This window comes from Manacus vitellinus, unplaced genomic scaffold (assembly GCF_001715985.3).
Source record: "Manacus vitellinus isolate BGI_N305 unplaced genomic scaffold, ASM171598v3 scaffold_11_pilon, whole genome shotgun sequence".
Lineage (NCBI taxonomy): Eukaryota > Metazoa > Chordata > Aves > Passeriformes > Pipridae > Manacus > Manacus vitellinus.
In genome coordinates, this window is record NW_021938895.1 from 6651755 (window position 1) to 6674508 (window position 22754).

The following is a 22754-nucleotide window of genomic DNA, read 5'->3' on the forward strand; positions in this document are numbered from 1 at the left end:
CTTGTGTTGATATTCATAATGTTTATTCCTTAAAAACTAGATCCTGTTTTGATTGACACTGGTATGAACGTAGTGTGTATTCAGTGGAACCCCTGTGGAAGTGTATTGGCAGTGGCAGGCTCCCTGAAAGGAACTTCTCAAGATGCCAACATTGTGCAGTTCTATACTCCCTTTGGTGAGGTAAAAATATTTGATATACTCAAATAATGTAAATGTGTTTTGTTTTGGTTTGGTTTGTTTTTTTTTTTAATCTTAGTATGTCTTGTCTATATAGTCATTGCTGGTGGAATTTGGATGCCAAAATGCAGGTGTTTAGTGTGTTCGACATGCTCCAGGTTATCTGGGATATCCATGTGGATCTGGAAAGATGACATGGGACCAAGTGCCCTTTTAGAACAGCAAGACAGTGGCCAGCATGAAAATCTGAGTGCATCTCGTAAAACACTAAATGCTGGGATATGTGCGGTGTCTAACGTGGAACACCTGACTCAGGTACCACCGCTCAGACTATAGACAGTAAGTGATTTGGAGCTTAGGCAGCAGTCAAGATGTCAACATCTGTGTATCAAATCCAGAGGTACTTGCCTTTTTACACTGGCTGTGTACAAGACCAGGACATCTCTAGATTGGGGGCTTAAAACATGGCAGTGAAAGATCCCCTCTATTTTTATGGAATCAGTAAAACCGAGAAAACAGCATCCGGTGTCAGTAAAAGCAATGGTTCAGAAACCTCAGAAAAGGTAAACTGTTTCTAATCTTCTTCATATGGCTGTTGGGGATATTGTTTTGTAACTGTTTTTTGTACATCTGTCTTTTTTATAGTATGTTAAATATTTGATAGTTGAGAGACAACTTTCCAGTATATTTTTGTTTATGGTGCTATTTTTGCCTTGCTGGGTAATTTCAGGTAATTTCCCTTTCCCTCCTAGGAATATATCTGGAAATCAGTAAGTTGGTGTTATTTATGAGTGTGAGGAAGGTTATCCCTTGTACAGAGGAAGTAATGGCCAGCTCTGAGCTGTGCTGTGACAGGGGTTAAGATCCAGCATCACTTGTAGGGGCTTCCTTAGCTGACAGTATTTAATGGAACCAAAGTTTTGACAATAATGTTACATCTCTACTTGCTAATGTTCTTCAGATTAACTGAAACTGGTGTTCCAGATTTTGTATTTAGTGTTTAGAAGTAAATTCTTTAGGTTTTAGAATTGTTTTGTTCTAGTTCTGATACTTAGATATGAACTGAACTTTTTGGAAGATGGTATTTCCTGTGAATAATGTGTGACGAGTATTTTGACTTGGTATTTGCATCCGGTCAGAGGCACAAAATGGGTACTGATAGCAGTTTCTATAGGCCCAAAGTTTTGCCCTCAAAAGGAATCTGAGCATGTATCAGTATTCCACTCAGTAAAATGTTATATTTATTTAAAGCCTAAGATTATTCAAAATCTTACAGTAAACAGTAGATTAGTATATCCTTTATTACATTCATGTACATTATTTGCAAACAAAAAGATACCAAAAAGAAGTTCTCTGTGGGACTAGGGTTATTGTTTTTGAAACATTATTTTTTCCCCAATTGTTTCCTTCATTCAATTTCAAATTCTTCAACAAAGTAAAGATCTTAAAAAAGGATGGAAAGCGTAATAACTGCCTTTCTTAGACTCTTTTTGAAAAGGAATAGCGAAGAGGAAAGCATCCATTGCCTCACTGCAAATTGTGTACCTATGCAGCTAATTCATTATATGCTCTTGACATAGATTAGCAATGTTTTTATTTGATTAAACTATCAGCTGTAGTTAGGGGTGTTGTGTGTCAACTGACTAATACATTTCCAGCATCAATGAAACTTCTCAGGCATGTCAGGATTGCCACTATTATTATGTTTGTTTTAGTTGTGACTGAAATTACAAAGGTGATTCAAGTTACCAGCCAAAGGAATAAACGTTTATACTGTTGTTCTCCATCTACTCTTTATCTTTGTAAGCTTGAACTATCACTGAGTCCTGATTTTTCTTTCTCTCTGGAAAAAAACCACATACCAATCCTGAAGCAAAAGAAGACTTTATGGTACTGCATGTTAAATATCTCCCTCATTGCTTACATATGTGTTGCAATTTGAGAGTCATTATGGAGTACTGTTAAGAAGATCTGTGTTTTTCTTCATCCACTATCACAACTGTTGCTTATCTATTTTAAAAAGGTTTTCCTGTGATAAATTCAGATTCTTTTTCTTTCCTTGTTTTAACCAAGCATTTACATACACTGAAAGTTCCTGGCAAACAAATATCCTCCTTGTCTTGGGAGGGAGGTGGACTGAAAATTGCACTGGCTGTCGATTATTACATATATTTTGCAAACATCCGTCCACATTACAAGGTATGTAGTAAAGTGACACTTAATTGTATTAATAAGTTTCCTGTTATTTCTTTTCTTTCTGAACGGGTTGAAAGAGTAGTTTGGTCTCATATATGTCTATCAGTGCTTAACTTATGATTACTGCTTGACTAACACTACTGACTTGAAGGTTTATTGGAGTCTGAGTGTCTGTCTTGGTGATGGATTGATTTATTCATTGCTTTTACAATGAATTTTTGATTTTATTTTCATAATAAGGAAATGTATGCATTATTAATATTAACAGAATTAGGCACAATTCTAAATTTGGTAGTAATTGAGGCTGTCATGTAGGTAAGGCTCCAGTGTTTTCATTGCTGTTTGGTCAACCAAAGTGGGCTGAGTGATATGATGGGAATTATTTGAGCCGTGCTTTTACTGTCATTTTTTCTGGTGGTGAATTATTAGTTTGAACCAGGAGACTTGTGTAGAAACCTGAACAGTAGAAATGAATATAACTCGATAGACATCCTACTAATATTTCAATTCCCAATATACTTTTTTGAAGTGTGTATTCACAGCTAGTTGTAAATAATGTTTTTATCTTGACTATCATCTGGGTTTTTTCGTTTGTTTAGTTGGTTTTTGGTTTTGTTTTTTTTAAGAGTTAAGACTATTTCACTTAAATTTACAGTTTAACAAAAAGTAGCAATTACTTTCCAGTATGCAGTATTGTGTTGGTTTTTTTTTTTCCCCAGCACAAGGTATGTTCTTTAATCATCAGTGTGTAACCACTGTGATTACAGAGAGGGAGAATGCAATGTGAGAAACATATTGCAGATATATTGAAATGTATTGTTCCACTTGGTTGTGAAAAACCAGTAGTCAGAGAGTTATAAACACAAATCTGCTAGGAAGCAGTCTCAAATAATTTGTTGTAAATCTGCTGGAAAAGACTTTGGAAATTTGAGCTGGAAATTAGTCTTGCAGGAAATGGTACCTGATGTTTATTTTGGGAAATGTCTAACAGCTGGAACACAGGCCTGTTGCTTTCTCTTAAACTTATCAGTATCTAAGAAACCATGTGTACTTCAGGATCTGGCTCGATTTGCAAATTAATATTTGGAACTCTTAGTTTTAGAAATGCATGTGTAAGCTCTTTCCCCCTTTTTTTTACTTGAAGTGGAAAAAGATGTGTTCAAATTATTTTATTTCTGCAGCAAATAAACTCTTAATGTGTTGGTAGTATATTCAATTTCAATGTTAAATATATTTTTATTGGTGAATGATACATATTTTCCTTCAATAAATGATACACATTACTTCTGCTATGTTCTGATTATATCAGTAACTCCCTTTTAGGAAGTATGTGTTCTAAAAGGTGGCAGTCAGTCAGTGGGAGTGATACAAAGCTGTTATTAACTTAGGCTGGATTGGAATTAATGACCTGGAGATGAAGTGTTAGTATCACATTACCCCTCCACTGAATAATCTGGTTTCCCCTATTTTTTTTTTTTTTACATAAGTATGAGTGTAATAAGAGAAAGGTGGTTCTAAGTTAATATGACAGTAAAAACTATGCATTGAGCTGATCTTTTTTTAAACTATTCATAGTTTACGTAGTATTTTTTTTGAGCTGTAATACTAACTTAAGAGTCTATAGCTGTAGTTACATTTCTTCTGGTGTATATTACCTTGTAGAAATCTACATTCCACCATGTAGAAATGTCATCATCCAGCATTCTGGGGTCCTTTGCCACTACTTGAAATCAGTTTTATGTTTGACAAACACGATTTAGAGTTACCTCATAACTTACTCCTTTCATAAACATTTTGAATATTCAAAGTAGTATAAGTTCCAGTTTGCATCTCTGGTTGTCAAAAACTGTTTTTATTCCAATCCTTTTACTTTTTTTCCTGTATATAAAATGAGCTTGATTTTATTGAAAATCCAACTGATATCCTACTGATAAGATCAAGTGGGTTATATCAGTTGGGTAATTTTCATTTACATGCCTGCTACTTGTCTGAAATATAATAATAAAGGAATGAGATTCAACTTCCAGGGCTAAAAACATGATGACTGTCCAGTGTGTTATATTTATCCATGTCCACCTAATCCCATTATTCACTTGTTTATTTACATCTCTACCTTGTGTGAAAGATAGTTTACTGATTTGTGATTCCTGGAATCATAAGGCTTTCTACATCTGCCCACTCCTGTTCCTCTGGCTCTATTCCACAGCATTATGCTTTAATTTCCATAGAATTCAACTCTGCTTGAGTGAAAACCTTTGGGCTCTAACAATTTATTGCCATTCAGTTTAGAGATCTATTCTAGAAATTCTTCTGCTGATGCTTTAGTTTATTGTCTCAGTTTCATTTCCTGTGGAGTTTGGGAACCCCTGTGGTCAGCACTCCAACAAGCCTTCTCCTCTCCCTCTCCTCCCCTCCCCTCTCTTGTGAATGCTGATGCAGAGAATTCTATTAGTTTTTCTACAATTGCATCATCATCTTTAAGTTGTTTGTTTTATATCTTTTTTATTTGACAGCTTCACCTCCTCTCTCAGATATTTTCTGATTCTGCTGCATTAGAAAATTCTATAGTTTAAATCACTTGAATGCAATAAAATGCATCTTTCTATGATATTCCATTTCTTTTGCCTTTTTGCCCTTTCTCCTGTTTGTTACATGAATAATTATATCCTTCTGGGAGGAAGAGAGGGTTTTTCTCATGTTAGTAATATGAAAGAGGTGATGTGAGCTATTTCAGTGCTCTCATATAATTGCTTATTTTTGTCTGCTTCAGGAATTGCACTGTTTGAGGTGTTTATTATATTTCCCTTGGGAAATGAACTTTGGGTTCCCAAATCAGTAGTCATAGAGCAAGCACGTTCATGGCAAAAAACAGCATCACAGTGGGTGTTTCTCTGTACCTGCTGAAGAAGGAAGAAACACGGGGAAGTGAGATCTTGTCATATTTTGATGTTGATCCTCCAGTTCCGAGGTTACTCTGTGTGATGGGGAGGCTTCTTCTGCCAGTTTAATATTATGGCAATGACTTATTACTGGAGTTGTGTTCACATACTTTTAATAAATCAGTTCATCACCTGACAGGTAAAAAGTATTGAATGCTGATGATGTACATGAAATAAACCCTTTCTGTCTTAGCTGTGAACAATTTATTATTGAACTCTCATAATTTCTGATAGGTTTTATCCAAACTGTCTTTCCTGGCAGTGGGGTTACTGCTCCAACACAGTTGTTTATGCCTACACCCGACCCGATCGCCCGGAATGCTGTGTAGTCTTTTGGGACACAAAAAACAATGAGAAGTATGTAAAATATGTCAAGAGCCTTCTTTCCATAACAACTTATGGAGACTTCTGTGTTTTAGCAACTAAAGCAGATGAAAATCAACCTCAGGTAAAGCCTGTCTTTTAATTTTCAATTGAAATGTTGTGTTCCACGTCAGTTCTTTACAGCCAGAATAAGATGAAATGGACAAGTCTCATTCTGTCTTAGAGTTGTCAGTTGTCATTTGACAGAATGGCACTTCAGTGGGCTCAGTGTTTAAAAACAAAGAACCCCAACAAACAACAAAGAAACTGATTAACTGCCTCCACAGTTTAACTCCTTGTAGCCACTAGTAACCTTATAAAACTGCAGACTTCCAGATTAATGTTTCTTCAGAAATATTTAGAACAGTTCTCCAGAGACAAGCTAAAAGCAGGAGAGCATCAGAATGGTAATGAATATTTCATCAGTCAGAAATGGGAAAAAAGGGCAATTTCTTAGGTGATATAAATTACATGTTACAACAAACTGCTCTGTTTATTAATTTATTTTATATGTAGTGACAAATGATATGATTAATGTATCCTTTGGCTAATGAATGTTCATTTAGCATCATGCTAACTGTTAAATGATTTTTCTTACTGCATTTACTTCTGAATTATTTTCTATATCACTTGTATATTGCTTACAAAGGAGGAGAATGACACAGAGTCATTTGGTGCAATGGTAAAAAAACAATCATGCTTTAGTGCTGCTTTGCTTGATTGTGCAATAAATGGTGTACTGTGATATGGACATACATGGCAAAAAACATTTGATGAAGTTAAGTGCAATATAATGAGCTTTTTCTGGATTGTATTTTAAAAATAGGAAACAAACAGTGAAGGGACTTAATGTAACTTTCTTGAGCATAAAGAAGAGATTTAATTTTAGCATCTGAAAATTACAGATAATAAGGTTCTTTCAGTTGTTTTGAAATGGCTCCAGTGCAATTATTAACACCATGAGGGGCCCACTTTTAGGAAATGAAGTGCACAAGTTTATGGGTAGCAGTTCATTAGAGTTGCTTTCTGAAAAACAGATTTGTTTTACAAGATTTTGGTCATTAGGATTGTGATTTCAAAATGGCAGAAAGTCCAGCAGTAGCTAATGGGGCCAAAAACCTAAATTCAGGAGGCCCTTTTTTAAGGTATTGCAAGTGGATCATGAGTGTCAGTAAGTTAGGAAGGACTTAATGTTGATACCCATAGTAAGGCTGGATAAATCAGACAATGCAAACTCCCTGCCCCTGGCACTGTGTAGGTCATACAGCCTCCGTCTTCAATACTGTTACTGCATCACCCCTTGGCAGGCTCTGATCTACTGACCTGGAGTCTCAGAGATGACTAAAGAGGCCATAATATAAACATGGTGGAAATAAAAAAGCCCAGTGTGGTTTCCTGCAGAGGTGGATACTTGACATATTTTTTCTGGAAAAGGGAAATTTGAGTATGCTGGTGTAAAGTTTAACTCATGAACAAAGAAGTAAAAATACTGTCTTTGTGAGGTGCTTATTATTGGCAGAACCAGAAAAAATAAATTTTTTTAATGAAAAGAAATCCTTGTTCAGATCTTTTTCTTTGAAAGAGTGAAGTTCATATAGTAGCTGAAAAGCTAAATTGAGCTGTTCTCATGTGATTAATAAGATGTCAATCTGTTATTTTAAAGGGGTAAGCTGCACAGTTGCTCTAGTCTGCTACCACAATTACAGGAATTGTTCAGGAGGTGAAAGAGCTATGAAAAACTAATTATCTTTCATTTCCTGACAAGTCAGGATATCAGCTCTTAGGCAATTCAAGTTTTGGTAGCCCAGTATATTTTATTTATTTTTATTTTATTTTAAGTCTAAAGATTTGACAGCAGAAGTTTGTCCTTAATGTCCACACTTGTCATTCAAGACATTTCCCTGTACAATCACTGTTAGGCTATTTTATCCTTGATTTAGGTCTGGAGAAGGAAATACATCAGCTACAACAATGAAGCATTGGTGTCTAGTCAATTTTTATTTATTTGTACCTTCCTGAATTTAACAGCCCACTCCGAGGTTCCTGTGCTATCAACACCTTCCCCAGCGGGATTACAAGGAGGGCAAAACTAACAAAACTCACCAGTTTTGTAGCACCTGTGATACTGCAGGGCAAAGGGAGAGCCTTATCACATTTCTGCCCACACTGTTACCTTCTCAGAGGTTCAAGGAGATGGAGGTCTGCGAAGGATAGAACAAAGGTCCTCCTAACTTGGGGGAGTTTTTAGGTTATGTTTTGCATGGACAGCTGATGAGAGTTAAGTCCCTGAGTCACTGGTGGATCATGCTCGTACATAATCACAGTGCAGTGAGTGCCTCACACACAGCAGGTGACACAGTGGCTCTCTTGCCCATGTCTTGTCTGTGGACCGTGCTGGTGGTACATCCTTCCTTTTGTGTTTTGTCTGGTAGATTTGCTCCTTTGCTTAAAACAGCTGGTCATTTTCTTGTTTTGTGCTTGTTCTTCATTTATAATTGGCAAATAGCTTATTACTCTCATGCTTATGCTGCTTTATATTTACTGCAGTCATAGTCCCTCTGTTTTCTGTTGCTGATCAGCATTAAGCTTAATGCAGACTACTACCATATTTTTTCTAAATTAGTAATGACCCTTGCTTTTGTATCCATACAGTATGTGCTGGTTCTCTGCAATTCTATTGGCACGCCCTTGGACCCAAAATATATTGATGTTGGTAAGCAACTGGCAATAGTCTTATTCTGATGGAATTTTTTCTAGTCTTTTTAGTTAATTTCCTATGCAAGTCTCTTTTTCAATGATATAATCACTGTGTGTTAACACCACTTCCATTCAAATGTTGTGACCTTGTGTTCTGTATGTAGTTGTAACTATGATTTTATATTGGCTTCTCCCTTCTGCTTGGAATCTAAGTAAAATAAACATGTAATCAGGAGTTCCCATGTTGTGAACTGTAATTTGTGTTGGAAATAACCTCTTAATTACTCTGTTAATAAAAACAGTGGCTCATAAAACTAGTCATATTCCTTGTAAAATTGGCTACACTTAAAAATTCTTACTTTCCCCTTTTTTTGGATGGATGTTTTTGATGATTCCAATTTTCCTTCACAACAGTGTAATTCAACTCCTTTTTAGGAAAAGGTACTTTGAAGAGGATCTAGTTTATCAGAGCAAGTGAAATAATTTGATCTGGACTTTAATTTAAAATTAACTTGTTGCTGCTTCCCAAATTCTTGTGTTTCAGTGTTGTTAATATCTCTTCCTTATCTTCCTCACAATTGTTTTATCTAAATAGTTTCAGATCATAAATTAAAATTCAATTTAAAAAAACTCCAGTGGATTGTAACAGGAGTATGAATCGTAGGGCTGAATTCCAGGCTTTCACTACTGCTTGTTTGCTGCAGGTGTGGCACAGAACATTGCCAAGTAATTGCAAACCACTGTTTTCTGGGAATTTTGCTTGTGGATAAAGATCACTGAGGTTTTTTTCTCTTTAAATAGATGAGGGAAATGTGGACAAACTGAAAAATTAATGAGCTTTTTGATTAAGGAATCCACATTTGTTTGTTCTGAGTTTTGCTTTATTTTTGATTTGTTATCCAAATAGGTCTGAATTTGGATTCAGAATAGACACTGTGAACCCCACTTGCAGTTTTTGTTTCAAAGCTTGAGTAACTCTTGTTTTGTTGAAAGGCTAAATGATTTGTTATGAAGGTTTAGCAAAAATATTTATTTGCTTTTGAATGAGAGTCTAGTTATTTAAATGAAAAGTATGTACTTATTTTTAGTTTTTGAACCTCTTAACAAAGTGATGGTAGGTAGAAGGGGTATTTGGCAGCAGACATCTAATGTGTTCCCACTGTATTGGAAAGGTGGGATACACTGTACCCTCTGCTGTGATCAGTCATGTGGCACTTTGTGAGCACACTAAAATCCTTAGGGAAAAAAAATAGTCTCTACGTGTCTGATACAGTACAGGAGCATAGGCATACTGGAACAGGTTATGGATAAAACAGTTGTTTATTGTAAACCTGGGAGAATTGCTCCCCTCTCATTTTATTAATGTAAAGGTGTCTACTTAATATGTGCATATAGCTTTGGAACTTACATGCTCTGATTCTGCAGAAATTAGGTTTAATTTTTTATGAAACCAAAGCAAAATCTTTTCTTTGCCTGTGCCAAAAAGGGGTGTAGTCATTAGGACAGGAAACCTCAAAGTTTTTTCAGTGTCAATTAACTTCTAGACCCATTGTTTCATCTTTTCTGCAAAATGAAACTCTTTTGTCTAAGTTAATGTCACCAGAGAAGTTAGCTCCAAGCCACAGTGCTAATACTTGGTTTTAATATTAAACAACAGCCATTCTGTCTGATAAAATAGATGGGAAAAGTTTTAGTAAGATAGAAATGTTAAGGAAAGTAAGGTGAAGAATTATTAGACAAGGAAGTAACAACAATTCACAGAAAAATATAAGTAGGGAAAAAAATCAACCAAAGACTAGAAATAGTTGATATCATAAAGATGATTATTCTCCTTAACCAGTGCTTTTAAACAGTTTTATTCTTTATTATATATTAACTAAGTTTCTAAGTTTGTAAGTGTCATTTTCTAATGTTCAGTTTTTCAGTGATAGCAGCAGGAAATCAACCGTGAGTCATATATATATATATATATATATGGTGAAATTCATGCCTTATATTGCAGATCATAATTAAAATGAAAAGTATCCTGTGCTGATAAATGAGTTTGATTACTTTGTCCTATGGAATGTGTATGAAATGTTGTGGAAGTTTTTAGTCTTGTAATTTCTGTTTGTGTCAGTTTGATGTCCTCTTGCCACCTTTCACAACAGGGGTGGCACATCAGAATCTTAAGGAATAAAGTGTCCAGGAAATTCAACACCAAAAATTTTATAATGAATGGAGGGAAAAAAACCCAAACAACCAACCCATAGTCCCCAGAAATATCCCTCCTGCCGAAAGTAAAAACCCAAGCCCCAAACCCGAGCACTAAAGTAAGATGATGTGGTGGATGATAGTGGTGTGAGTTGAGTGTCTGTTGCGTCCCCCCTGTCCTGTATGTGCCTACCAGTTTCCAGAACATAATTGGCAGGTGGGATTGGGGTGGTGGGAGGAGGATTCAGGGACTTAGAGGGAGTAGTTTGTCCCATTTCTACAGCTGACATCTAAAATAAGTTCAGTGAATCATTCACAAAGGGGTCTTTTTGCTCTTTGTTGGGTACAAAGAAGCCCAGGGCAGACAGCTCATCTGTCAGAGATGTCTAAAATTAGGTGAGATGAATCCCACTCAGATGGTCAAAATTAGCTTTGCATGGACACCTCTACCTCTGCATGTAAACTTTTTGCTTGGCATTTTTCTAGTGTTCTGTTTATGTGAGCTCTCTGAATCTATCTGTGATAGTTTTATTTATATTATGAACAAAGGTATCCATTTCTTTATGATTCTTCTACTATGACCCATCTCCTACAGCTGCTTGTAAAAGAATCTTCTCCAGTGAAGACAGTTATGATGAAATGCTATTTAATTGAAAAATGCTGCTGTTATTCCAGCTGCATTTGAATTGTTCTGAAGAGATTAAACGATCTGGAAAAAGCTTCTCTTCCTTTAGCATAACTAAGCTTTCTGCAGTCTCCTGCGGTTCCCTCCAGTGTCTGAGGACCAGCTGAGTGCATGGATTTGCAATGCTCTTCCCTAGTGTGAGTTCACTTGTGAAAATGCTGAGCATTATAGCCTTCAACCTCATAGATGGGCAAATACCAGAGGTTGGGAATATTTGCATTTTTGAGTCTTGAAAATTTTCTGTAGCCTCAGTAGTTCAAGCATTACAAGCAAGTCTTTCATTGCTGTTTAGTAAACACAGCCAAAGATTCAACCTTTCTTTTTTTAATATATGCATCCTGCAAGACTGCTTTAAAGCTTGCCCACCAAAATTACAGAAGAGATTGAAGGTAAAAGTGAAAAGCAAACACCTTTAAATGTGGCAATTTTGAGCACATTGTGCTGGCTTCACCATAGTTACTTTCCTTTTCTTGTAACATTTGAAGATACAACTTTATAGAACGATTTGAAATATTTATAATGTATGGTCAGTTTGTGTGAGGGGTTGACAGCTGTACATAATCAAGGTCTTTTTGTACAGTATATCATGCTGTTTATCACAGTTGGAGCTTCTTGGCAGTAGGATGTGTAATTGTTCCTTTGACAGCATGCTGAACTTAAGCAGCTGTCTGGCCTTGCTGAGGTCAATAGAGAGAGAAGACCTTGTAAAACCTTAAGGACAGATGACCTTTCCAAAGTTCATGTAAGATTCCAGTAGGTACATAATTTCTAACAAAATCATTAGCTTTTTGTCCTGTTTATGAATGAGAAAAATCATCATTGAATCAATTTTCAGGTCAGAGTAACCATTAATAGTTTAAGATATAAGCAGTACAAAAGTAAAATTACATATCTATTACTCAAGTGTTATTGACTTGTGAAAAAATGTATCACCTGTTTGTTAAATTCTTTTTTTCCCTCTCCTTTCTACCAATACAGTTTTTCAATTTTCTTTTAGTAAAGCAATAAATTGTTGCATAAATTCTGTCCATAAAATAATTTGCTTAGGTAACTTTTGTTTTGAACTCTTGTTCTTGTTTCAGACTTCTAAATGCCATCTTTCAGAGTGGCTTAAATACAACTTAGGTTGTCATTTTATTTGATTTTCATAAATACTTATGAAAAATGCTTTCTCATGTTGTAGGATGTCCTCAACAAGCCACTTGGTATCTGTGTGCTCCTTCCTGTTCTTGAGTGGGTGCTCTTCTCTGCCAGGAGTCTAAACTCTGTTTGACTGGCTGTAATTACTGCAATTTGAACACACACCATCTTTGGCTTTTAGCAGAGTGCCCCTTGTTGGAACAGCAATCACCTGGTGCTCTCCTGAGCATAAAGGGTTTAGTCCTGCTCGAGATTTTGGTGCTGTGCTCTTGGGCAAAGCCTCTTGGGCTTTGTCCTGGCAGGAAATTGATAGTGGAGAAAAAAGATTGCTCATTTAGGGATGCTAAGTAGCTGACAGGATATTTGAATAATGCATCTGAGAATGTGTGTTAAGGCACAACTTGTACGAATTGTCAATTTATAGCATTTTATAATGTTCCAACAAAGTGCTATTAATCTCCTAATGAATTGTGACATTGTGCAATGTTTGATTCACCCCCAGGAGATGCAAATCTTAGGTTGTTGGGCTCTATGCCAGTAGTTCAAGAAAGGCTCAAAAGAAGAAGTGCTTATTTCCTACATTCTGTTGAATTTTTAATTATGTCATTAGCTTTTTAATGTTTACTTCTGCTAACAGTGACAAAAAAGGATTAATCAGTCCTTATCTGATGAAGGGCCATCACTTCAGCTTTCTTTAGACATTGATGGATGGTTACACTTTCAGGCTGTTCCTCATATTGCTTTTTATTTTGTCCAAAGGCATTTTTCTTCCTGTGCTTCCTGTGCCTTGTGTTTGAGGTCCTTCACAATAGCTCATGTTTGCAAGCCCATAAATTAGTCTTTTCTTCATTGTCTAGCATTATTGCATTCCATCCTACTCTGGTACAAAAATTAACCAACACAGTTTCTTCTGTGCTTGTTTCACAGGCTTTCTGTTGAAGTCCTTTGATGAATAACTAAATATAAACTACAGAAGGTTAAATATCTTGTTATATAATATCTTTTTAATGGAAACACAACAGATGGTATCTGTTAAGAAAAGGTCACTCAGGCTGGATTATATCATCTTCTTACATGTGCTTAGGAGCGCTGACACAGGGAAGTGTTATCTTTCAAGTTTGCCTTAGTACCCAGTGAAATTCATACAACAGCCTGACCAACATACAGGTGGATTAAAGGCAGAGAGCTGGAGTCGTGCCCAGATGTCTTGCCTCCCTCCTGGATGCCTTGAAAAGGGTGACTGAGCTACATGTGAAACAGCACTTGAATTGCTGTTACTTAAAGTTGAACCCTTTAATGTAAATTATAACTGATTTTGAGTATTTCTTTGTGTTCTGTAAACTGTGTTTGTTCATGAGTTGTCTCACATGCAGTTCAGTTGTCCCAGCTGCCGCCTGACATTTTCTTCTATTTGTGAGCCAACACTTCTAGAGACATTTGAATCAAGCTCTAAAATTAGGTAGATTTTCTTCATTAGACTAAGTTCATTCCAGTTTCTCAGGAACAGCCTGTATCAGCCTTGTATGAAAACAAGAGTTTAGTATTGTGTCTGTCTGTCAGACTGCTTCCTTTCCATCAGATTTGGGTGGGTGACTTGCCTGTTTTGTGTTTGTGTATCCCATTTTGTATACTAGAAAGTATCTCAGCTTTTTCATGTGGCAAAGTAATGTAGTCATGCATAAAGTTTGTTTTCCATTTACTATTTTTATAAGATCAGACATGAAAGCAGGTGTTTTCTTACAGTTTTGAAGTGAGATGGAGTGTGTGTAGATGAAATGCAGACAGTGTGGAAGGTTAGTTGAGATTCCTGGATATGTAAGAAGTAAAGCTTCTTTCCTTCAGGGAGGAGGTTTTATGAAAGAACAGTGAAGAGAAATGAGGTGAAAAGAGAAAGAAGGTCCAGAGAAAACTTACAGGGCAGTTGTTTCACATGTTGGAATTGTTTTGATGGGGATGGTATGTTTAATACTTTTCAGTATTTGATCACTGAAAAGTAAGGCACCTGTTTAAATGTTTTCCATACATATTTTCAAAGTCTGAAAATTAAGTATTGTCTTAGTACTGAAGCTGGCTATCTGCAAAATCAGCAGGAGGAGCTAGACTATCTCAGAAGTCTACATTTAGCATGGAAAGCTGCTATGCAGTGAAAGTGCTGAGCAGAAGAGTACCCAAATATCTTGCCTCCTTCAGACTTTAGGTGCTTGCATTTCTATCTGATTAATAGTCAGAGCACAGATTCTGTGAAGGGCACTGATGCTCAAGTGAGCAGCACTGGCTGCTATAATCAGTGCTACTGTATAAGATGGTAATACTTCTCTACACTAAAGGAAACTAAGTAGTTAAACCAGCTGCCTTGAAAGGGGTTCTAGATCTTTCTCAGCCTGAGGGAATTGAAATGAGCATCTTTCCTTTCCTAGGAAAGGAGAAATCCCATTACTTCCTTCTCTGCCCCAGCAACAGCCTAAACTTGTAGTGGCTGGGGGCATCCTTCTCTTGTGTTGAATCTATGCTGTTATGCAGTCAAGAAGGAGAACATTTTAGGAGCAGAGTGGTAACCTGAAGGGGTTAATAGTGGGTCTGTTAGCTCCCAGGATAAAGATATCGACTGGGCAAACTTTCGGGTATATCCTTGATGATAAGGAAGTCAGTACACAGCCCTGATGGAGAAAACAAAGGCAGACTGTAAAGTTGGTAGGCCTAGGATGTGGGAACTGCAATAAGGCCTTGAGCTTTGCCAAATGTATCACCCATAGATCCTAGCCAATGAAAACGCTGTTGCTTGCTTACCTAAAATAAGGATACTGCTTGCTGCTAGCAAGGGGTATAAAAAAGCAGATGAGAAAATAAAGACAGAAGACATCTTTTCTGTACATAACTGACTCCTCGTATCTTTATCAGCCATCACAACTCTACACTGACAGTAGCCCAGTGATGAAGGCTCTCTGGTGAAAAGGCAGACTAGAATACTTTCAGTTGGAAGGGACTGACTGACCAATCCAGTTCAGGACCACTCCAGGGCTGACCAAAAGCATATTGTTAAGGGCATTGTCCAAATGCCTCTTAAACACTGACAGGCTTGGGGCACTGACCACCTCTCTAGGAAGCCTGTTTCAATGTGTGACTACCTTCTCTGTAAAGAAGTGTTTCCTAGTGTCCAGTCTAGACTTGGATTTTAGTTTCTTTTTCAACAGATTTTTCTGTTTGTGTTTTTTTGTGTTTTCTTGTTCAATGACTGACCAGTATAAAATGCTAAAGCAATTCTAGAAAAAATCATGTGTCTTCTATGCAATTGTTTAAGTTATACAGGCGGTTTTGTAAAACCATCAGTTCCCACATGTAGATACTGCTCTTCCAGATGTGGTTTTGAATGGATCTGATCCTGATCATTGTGTCTGTGTGCTGTGTATCCCTAGGATTTCACATTTGGCTTAAATCCAATCATCCTTGAGCCTGCTGTTGCAAAAAAGGGAGGGCCCTGCCCTCCATACTGGCTGCTCATTCCTGCCTGCTCCAGAATTTGTGATTTTCTCTTTAATCCAACTTAAACTAATCTTTTATTTATTTAATTTTGAGGTCAGTTAGATGAATGAACTGATCCAAATTACTCTGTTGTCAAGCTACTCCTAGAGCTGCTATAAAAGAAGTGGCAGGGAAATGTGTCAGGGGTTGGTGTATGTGTGTTTTTTGACAATCACAGTCAGTTTAAGTCAGACATGTTCATAAAATGCCTAACTGATTGCATCCCCTGGATAAAGCATGGATGCTTTGCCATCTTATTTCTAGATCACTGTTACGACCTACCCCAGAAAAGGGGGAGGGGGTAACCCAGGTTCTTATCAATAATTCCCTTGGGGTGGATTAGAGTGAAATGACAATGAATAATTGGTGTTTGAAAACATATATAGGTAGGGTTTATTTTAACAATTTTGTTTGAACAGGTATGTTAGCATTTTGGGTGTTGCCATCTATATTATCTGTCATAGGGATAACCCCTGGGGGGAAAATGCATAAGGGAGACAAAGGAAAGACAGGATAAGGGTAAGGGAGAGTAAGAGAAAGAAAAGTTGAGAGTGGAAGGATGTCCATAGTCACCGCCCACGGGGTCCAGCGATGACACTTGGTAGTTGCTGCTTCCATGTCTGTCAGTTGAAGTGGTGGCCTTGATCTGCTGGGGGTGAAGGGGGGAAGCCCCCACACTCCAAGAAGTTATGAGTTACTGTATCCATGGTTAGTGTCACAGGCCGTACCATGAGCCTCCAACATCTCCTGGGTCTGTGCTGAGTTCTTGTGAGGGGCCTGGCCAAAGGGTTTTTCCCGCCTTTCAAGATTGGCAGAGGGGGGGATGGGCTTTGATGGGCCGTCAGAGGTATAATGCAAAAGTCCTGCAGAAGCCTGCAAAAGTCCCTTGGCAATCCTAGAATGCATAAATCATTAACCACTTCGGTCTCTGACAATCACAACAGACCTTATGCGAACATCCTTTTTCCTGGATATGGGTATTTTAAGCTGTGCACAAATGAGTAAGTTTAGGCTCCGTGGAAGATGCAGGTCAAATGGGAAGTCGCCTGGTGAGTGTGAGGAATGCCCATGGCTTTCAGGTGTGGGCCTGGTTTAGCATTGTCTGGGACTACAAGTGCTTAAATGTTGACTGAGTCCCAATATGAGGCTTAGTAGAAAGATTTAGTGATTTGAGCAAACCTTATTCCTGCTCAAGTCAGAAGATTTTGATGTTTCATTTTTAAAGGATAAAAGCATAATTGTTAGAGCACCTATGGCTGCAAGTTAATAAAAGAACAGAACAAATATGTAGAATTTATTAATACTGTTGATGATACGGGAGACTGTACCCTTCAGTTTGGATGTGACTAATTATTGAATGTGTTGTAAGTACATGAAATACACTGAGTTGCATATAATGTAAACAACTGTGCTGCTCACATGTTAAGCATCATCACTAAACCTTCTTACCCAGTATTCACATTTTTACTGAAAAGTATTCTGCGGCCATCGGGTAGCTTATATAATCCTCTTGGTTTCAAAGAAATAAAATCTGTTCAACCAATCTTCCCCCATCTGTCTCTTGTAGCACTGCTCTCCTTTATGGCAGGCTTATAGCTCCCTCCAGAGTTCTGTTCTGTGCTAAAATACAGCAAAAAAGATCCACGGTAAAAGAATTGTATTTTGTGCTCACATCATGTTATCTGTATGACTCGGTGTTCCCCCACCAGGCTGGGCCATACAATTCTTTTGAATTTGCCTGGCTTTTTTTGGTAGCATAATGATTTACTTGTAGAATATGATGGCATTGGGGGATTTACTTACTAGGTTTATTCATTCTTCTATGCCTTCTTATGTGCATTCACTGGTTTTCAGAAAGATGAAACAAAGGATTGTAAAAAGGAAAAAGGAGCTTTAATACAGTCAAGACAGTGTATTATAAAGAATATTGTAATGCTTTGTGTACATATATATATTTATGTATATTTGGTCACTGAATATGGACATCAGGAATGAGATACTCAGTTTATGCACATATTCTAAGTGGGCTTAGGGCTGAAGTAAAGAAAATACCCTGCATTCCTACAGTGTAATCTTTGGATATAAAAAAGTAAGACTAAGCATACACTCTGCTAAATATTTAATTTGCTGCCATTCAGAAAAAGAATTGATATTTGGCCCAGCTATTAACTAAGATACAAATAGTATTTCTAGGTCTCGTCTAATTTAAAATTTACAAACTGTTTTTAAGTGGTGCTGATCAAAGAATCTCTTCTAGACTATCAACTTTTGAGTAGCGCTTCTTTTATTTATATTTGAATAATTACAAATATGTCAGATATGGAGGTATGTTATAGATCTTGTAAAGACATTCAAGGTGTTCCTGAACTGGTCATTAACCTGAAAGTTTGTCTATATGTATTTGATGTTTTCGACATTAGCACATGGAAATCTGCTGAAATAATAGGGGGAAAAGTGTTAATTGTAAAATCAGAACTTATGAAGATTTTCTCTCTTCTTCTGGAAAAGGCCACAAGGCCCCTGTGAAACTTCTTAGCAGTTAACAAAAACTGCTGCTAGGTTTTTTGGGGGTGTGGGTGGTTGTTTTTTGGCATCTATTCCAGTGCTTGCCACTCTAAATTTGCAACCCTTTGGGTTTCATAACAGAGCCATTGTTTGTCACGATGACCAAAACACATGTGATAGCAGCTTCCAGAGGAGCGTTTTACATCTGGCAGTACCGTGTGGCCAAGAAGCTCACAGCAATGGAAATCAATCAGGTAGCACGGACCAGGAAAGAAGGCAGAGAAAGGTTTGTCTTCAGGCTTTGTCATTTTTCTTCCTTTGCTCTGGTGTTATTGATAAAGGTGGACTCTCCCATGCCTAAAATATAAACTCTTCTCATTTTTCTAATCACATTTGTTGACTCGTAGACTTGTAAGATTAAATACTATTTTTTCATAACAACTGTGTGTTTGTTATCCAAATCTCTTAGACATTTTTGGATTAGTTCCTGTTCAGTGTCTCCATTTGCTCTCTACGTGCTTCTCTTAGGGAACTGTGTCTCTTCATGCCTTTTTACCCCTCCCCTTTTTCTCCTCCATGCTCTTCGTTTCCAGGCAGCTATATTCCCTCTGATAACTTTAACTCCTTCTCATGTGTCAGACAGAACATAGTCTGTCCAGCTGGTTCTTCTCTAAATACACTTGTGTCTGACTGTGGCTTTGACAACTAATCCTGTATGGACTTTTATCCTCTCAAACTAAACAAGCCAAAATCAACATAATTCTGCCTCCAAAATATTTCCTTCCCAGGTGCTCATTTCTAGCATTAAATTTTCTGTCACCTCCACAAGCTTTCAACTTTGTTATGGTTTCCTTTTGTGTTATTTTTTGTGTTCTTCCATAGAGATGCTGTAAAATCTGCCTATAAATCTACCCTTTCCTGTCACCATATATCTATAATAATGAATAATTATCTGTAGATGGTGTAATAACTTACATTGTTGTAGGATCTGAATGTCCTAGCCTTGGACAAGATTGTAAATTTTGTAAAATATTGAAAAAAGTAAATAGTTGTAATTCAGCCTTAATGATGATTTTAGCATTCTAAAATCTATCCCAATGCTACTTTTTAAGGCAAAAGAGAAGTTATGATGAAGTATTGAATAACACAGTAATACATAAGTTTTGTGGCTATGAAGGTGAAGCTCTTCATGAGTATAGAGAAGAGCCTGGTGAAATATGGAAGTGCATGTTTGAAGGTGGTTGATGGTTTGCTGCAGAATGAAAATTCTCAAATCACATGGGAATGGACCATCAGGGGCTGTGAAAGTAAAAGCAATCACCATATCTTTATATCAATAGAAAACAGGATTATCAGTGGGAATACTATGGGAACATAAGAACAGGCATAGCTTTTGTTCTCTTTTCCAATTCAATGGTTTCTTCTCCAAGGACTGGAGATAGCTATATGCTACCAAAAATGATCCTCTGTTTGGACTTGTTTTTTCTACAGGATCTATCATATTGATGACACCTCTTCAGGATCTGGAGATGGACGCCTTGATTACAGCAGAGCTATTGAAGTGAGTGATGTTTTTAACTGGTTTATTGTGGTGTCACTGGTAGCTTGAAAGAGCAGTAGTTGCTTTATTTATTTTCATAGATTGTCATTAGTAGAAGTGATTGTACTTAAACTTTTTTTTCATTCTTACCTTTTTTGCATACATGTTATGTTTCTTCCCTCTGGTTTGTGCTGTTACTGTGTCATTAAGTATTACTGGAGATATACAGTAAATTGTAGGGAATGTGAAAAAAGTATATTCTGGGGTGCAGTATGTAGATACCTGCTGTCTTCGTGGTCAGAAGCAGCTCCTCTTCCACAAAATACTGGCTTGTTGAAACTCAATAACCCTTGTAATCTTTTCTAGTATTTTTGGCCATTTTCACTTTATGTGGTGTGTGACTATACCTACAAATATACTTGAAATTAGGGACCTCACAAGTCAGAGATAGTTGCCTTCCCGTGTTTTTTGTTAAACACCTGTTGTATTTTGTGTTTCTTATTTTTCTGGAGGAGGAGCAGGAAAAGAAAGGAAGCTGTTAATATTATTGTCATGATTCCCCTAACAAAGGCTAGTAATATCATAAACCCATCCATACACTGTATGCTGACAAGGTTTGATATCCCCTTTTTGTGTGGATACTTAGCAACATTCTTGTATATTTAAATAAACCTTTTTTTTTTTTTTTTTTTTTTTTAGCAGGGTAGTCTTACCTTCGCAGTAAAACATACTGATGTTGTTTGTATACTTTCAGGGAACAAGAGATCCAATTTGTGCAATAACAGCATCTGATAAGATACTACTTGTGGTAAGTTACGTGATTAAAACAATTCCTTATTGCTCCTTGTGCTTGTAAGCATGAGATTCTTCTGCAGAATGTCATAAGCAGTCATAATTTCAAAGCATTTTCGAATTTAGAACTTATACAGACAAAATGTCTTTCTAAACTTCTCCAGAGATAACTTTAACATTCTTCTGTTAACCTGGATTCTTTCCTTAGGAGGGTTAATTCACGAAGTACTTACAGTTTAGGACTAGTTGCCCGAGTTGATACTTATACATAGGACTTGATAAAGTCCAGGTTAAGACTTAATTCTGTATTGTGAGTTCTGGGATGTCTCTTCTAGGCTCTGTGTTCTAGACAAAAAGATTTATAAAGTTTGTCTATTTACATATTAATGGTATAATGTATGGTATTTTGCTATATGCATATTAGTAACTAAGTGAGCAGAACAAATATAGAAAAAGAACACTGTTTCCTCATGTTATCCACATTCCAACAAAGACTTTGGTGTTTTCCCATGTTTCTACTTGAGCTGTTTGTTGTTGTTGTTTGTTATATCCTTTGCTGGATTTTACAAAATCAATGGGTCATGAGAAAAAGCATGAATGAAAAAAGTGTTATGGTTAGTTGGTAATGATGGGATTCTGTTTGTGCTTGAAGAACAGGAATGAGAAAATGAAATTCAGACAATAATTAATCAGTGTCTTCGGTTAAAAGGAAGGGAATGAGAGGAAATGCCTTTGAGATCAAATCTGGATAGATGTGCTGAAGGTGAATGCATGTTGCAGTGGATAGGATTTTCTAATGCTTCTGACCAAATCTGCTTTTTAGTTTATAGGGCATACAGATGTGAAAAAAATCAAAGATGATATTTCATGCTGAGGATCTTAGGGGTGGCTTTGGGGGAAGAAAAAAGAAAAAGAAGGAATGAAGTTTAGACTACCTAAAGTTTAATGTTGACTCATTTACAGCATGAGTTGAACAGTAGGTAAACAGTAGGTAAACCAAGCTGGATATGTTATTCAGTCTACAGAAACACCATGAGAAAATAGTGGCAGTGACCATCTCAGTCCAGAGATGTCAAACTCCTTTCAGACTGTTGGCCTGATAGTGTCTCAACACAGGGAATGGGTGTGTCATTCAGCAAAATAAAGATAAGTCACATCAGTACTTAGATTTGTTTCCTGTTACTCAAACCTGTGAATAACCAGTGTATTTTACAGCATTTCCTTTTAAAAGTAGCACTGTTTGAGGGGATTTACTAGCATGGGACAAAGATCTTTTGCCTGTTCTTCTTTTTTGTTATGTAGACCATGTCTGGAAGTTCATAGGGTCTGTTCTGTGGGCTGTATGTGGACTAGAGCTGTTTGTTTTAACATCACTGATTTAAGCAGATCTGTCAATTGTAGCATCATGTTTAAATAGCAGAATTCAGAACTTTTAGGGTGATGATACTTCCTCTTTCTGCTTACACTCTGTACTTATCCAAAAGCTCTTTTGACTAAGACAGCATATAAAGAAAACCATTTTAAAGAGTTTACCAATGGAAAAATTCTCTTGCTGAGCCAGGATCGCTTTTCCCTAGGGAAGAGAATCCGGGACTATTCAGAGATACAGTCTCCCTAGTGTGGCTCTAGTGCAGACCTACATCCTGAACTGTCGTGCCTATCAGCTGTCTTTGAACTGCAACTCCAGGTGGGTTACAGGTCTGCTTCTAACACAGGTATCCAATTTCAAAATAAAGCACTAAAATTTGTGAAAATACTAATTCTGTGAAATCTATAATTCTATAATAAGTATGTACTAATTTTAATTTAATATAAACTATTAATTTTATTTGTTATTATTGATTGTTTAACTGTTTCTTTATTACTAATTATAGACAGTCATCAGAGACTGCTCTGAGACACTTAGTAAAGCTCTCCTATGCTTCATACCCTGTATACATGAAAATATCTTTGTTTTATTAGATGAACCAAGCATAACCTTCCTGTGATCATGAAATTAGTTGACAAA

At 36.8% G+C, this 22754-nt stretch overlaps 1 protein-coding gene across 1 annotated transcript in view; it reads left to right on the forward strand.

Annotated features, from left to right (window-relative positions):
* Nucleotides 1-22754, forward strand: part of WDR35 (WD repeat domain 35) — a 44231-nt gene that overhangs the window by 7136 nt on the left and 14341 nt on the right. The window contains exons 8-15 of the mRNA XM_018088801.2: nt 41-180; nt 2251-2376; nt 5575-5760; nt 8328-8388; nt 18556-18700; nt 19906-19975; nt 20709-20762; nt 22324-22433. Coding sequence (XP_017944290.1) covers nt 41-180; nt 2251-2376; nt 5575-5760; nt 8328-8388; nt 18556-18700; nt 19906-19975; nt 20709-20762; nt 22324-22433 — 892 coding nt within the window. The remainder of the gene's footprint in view (nt 1-40; nt 181-2250; nt 2377-5574; nt 5761-8327; nt 8389-18555; nt 18701-19905; nt 19976-20708; nt 20763-22323; nt 22434-22754) is intronic.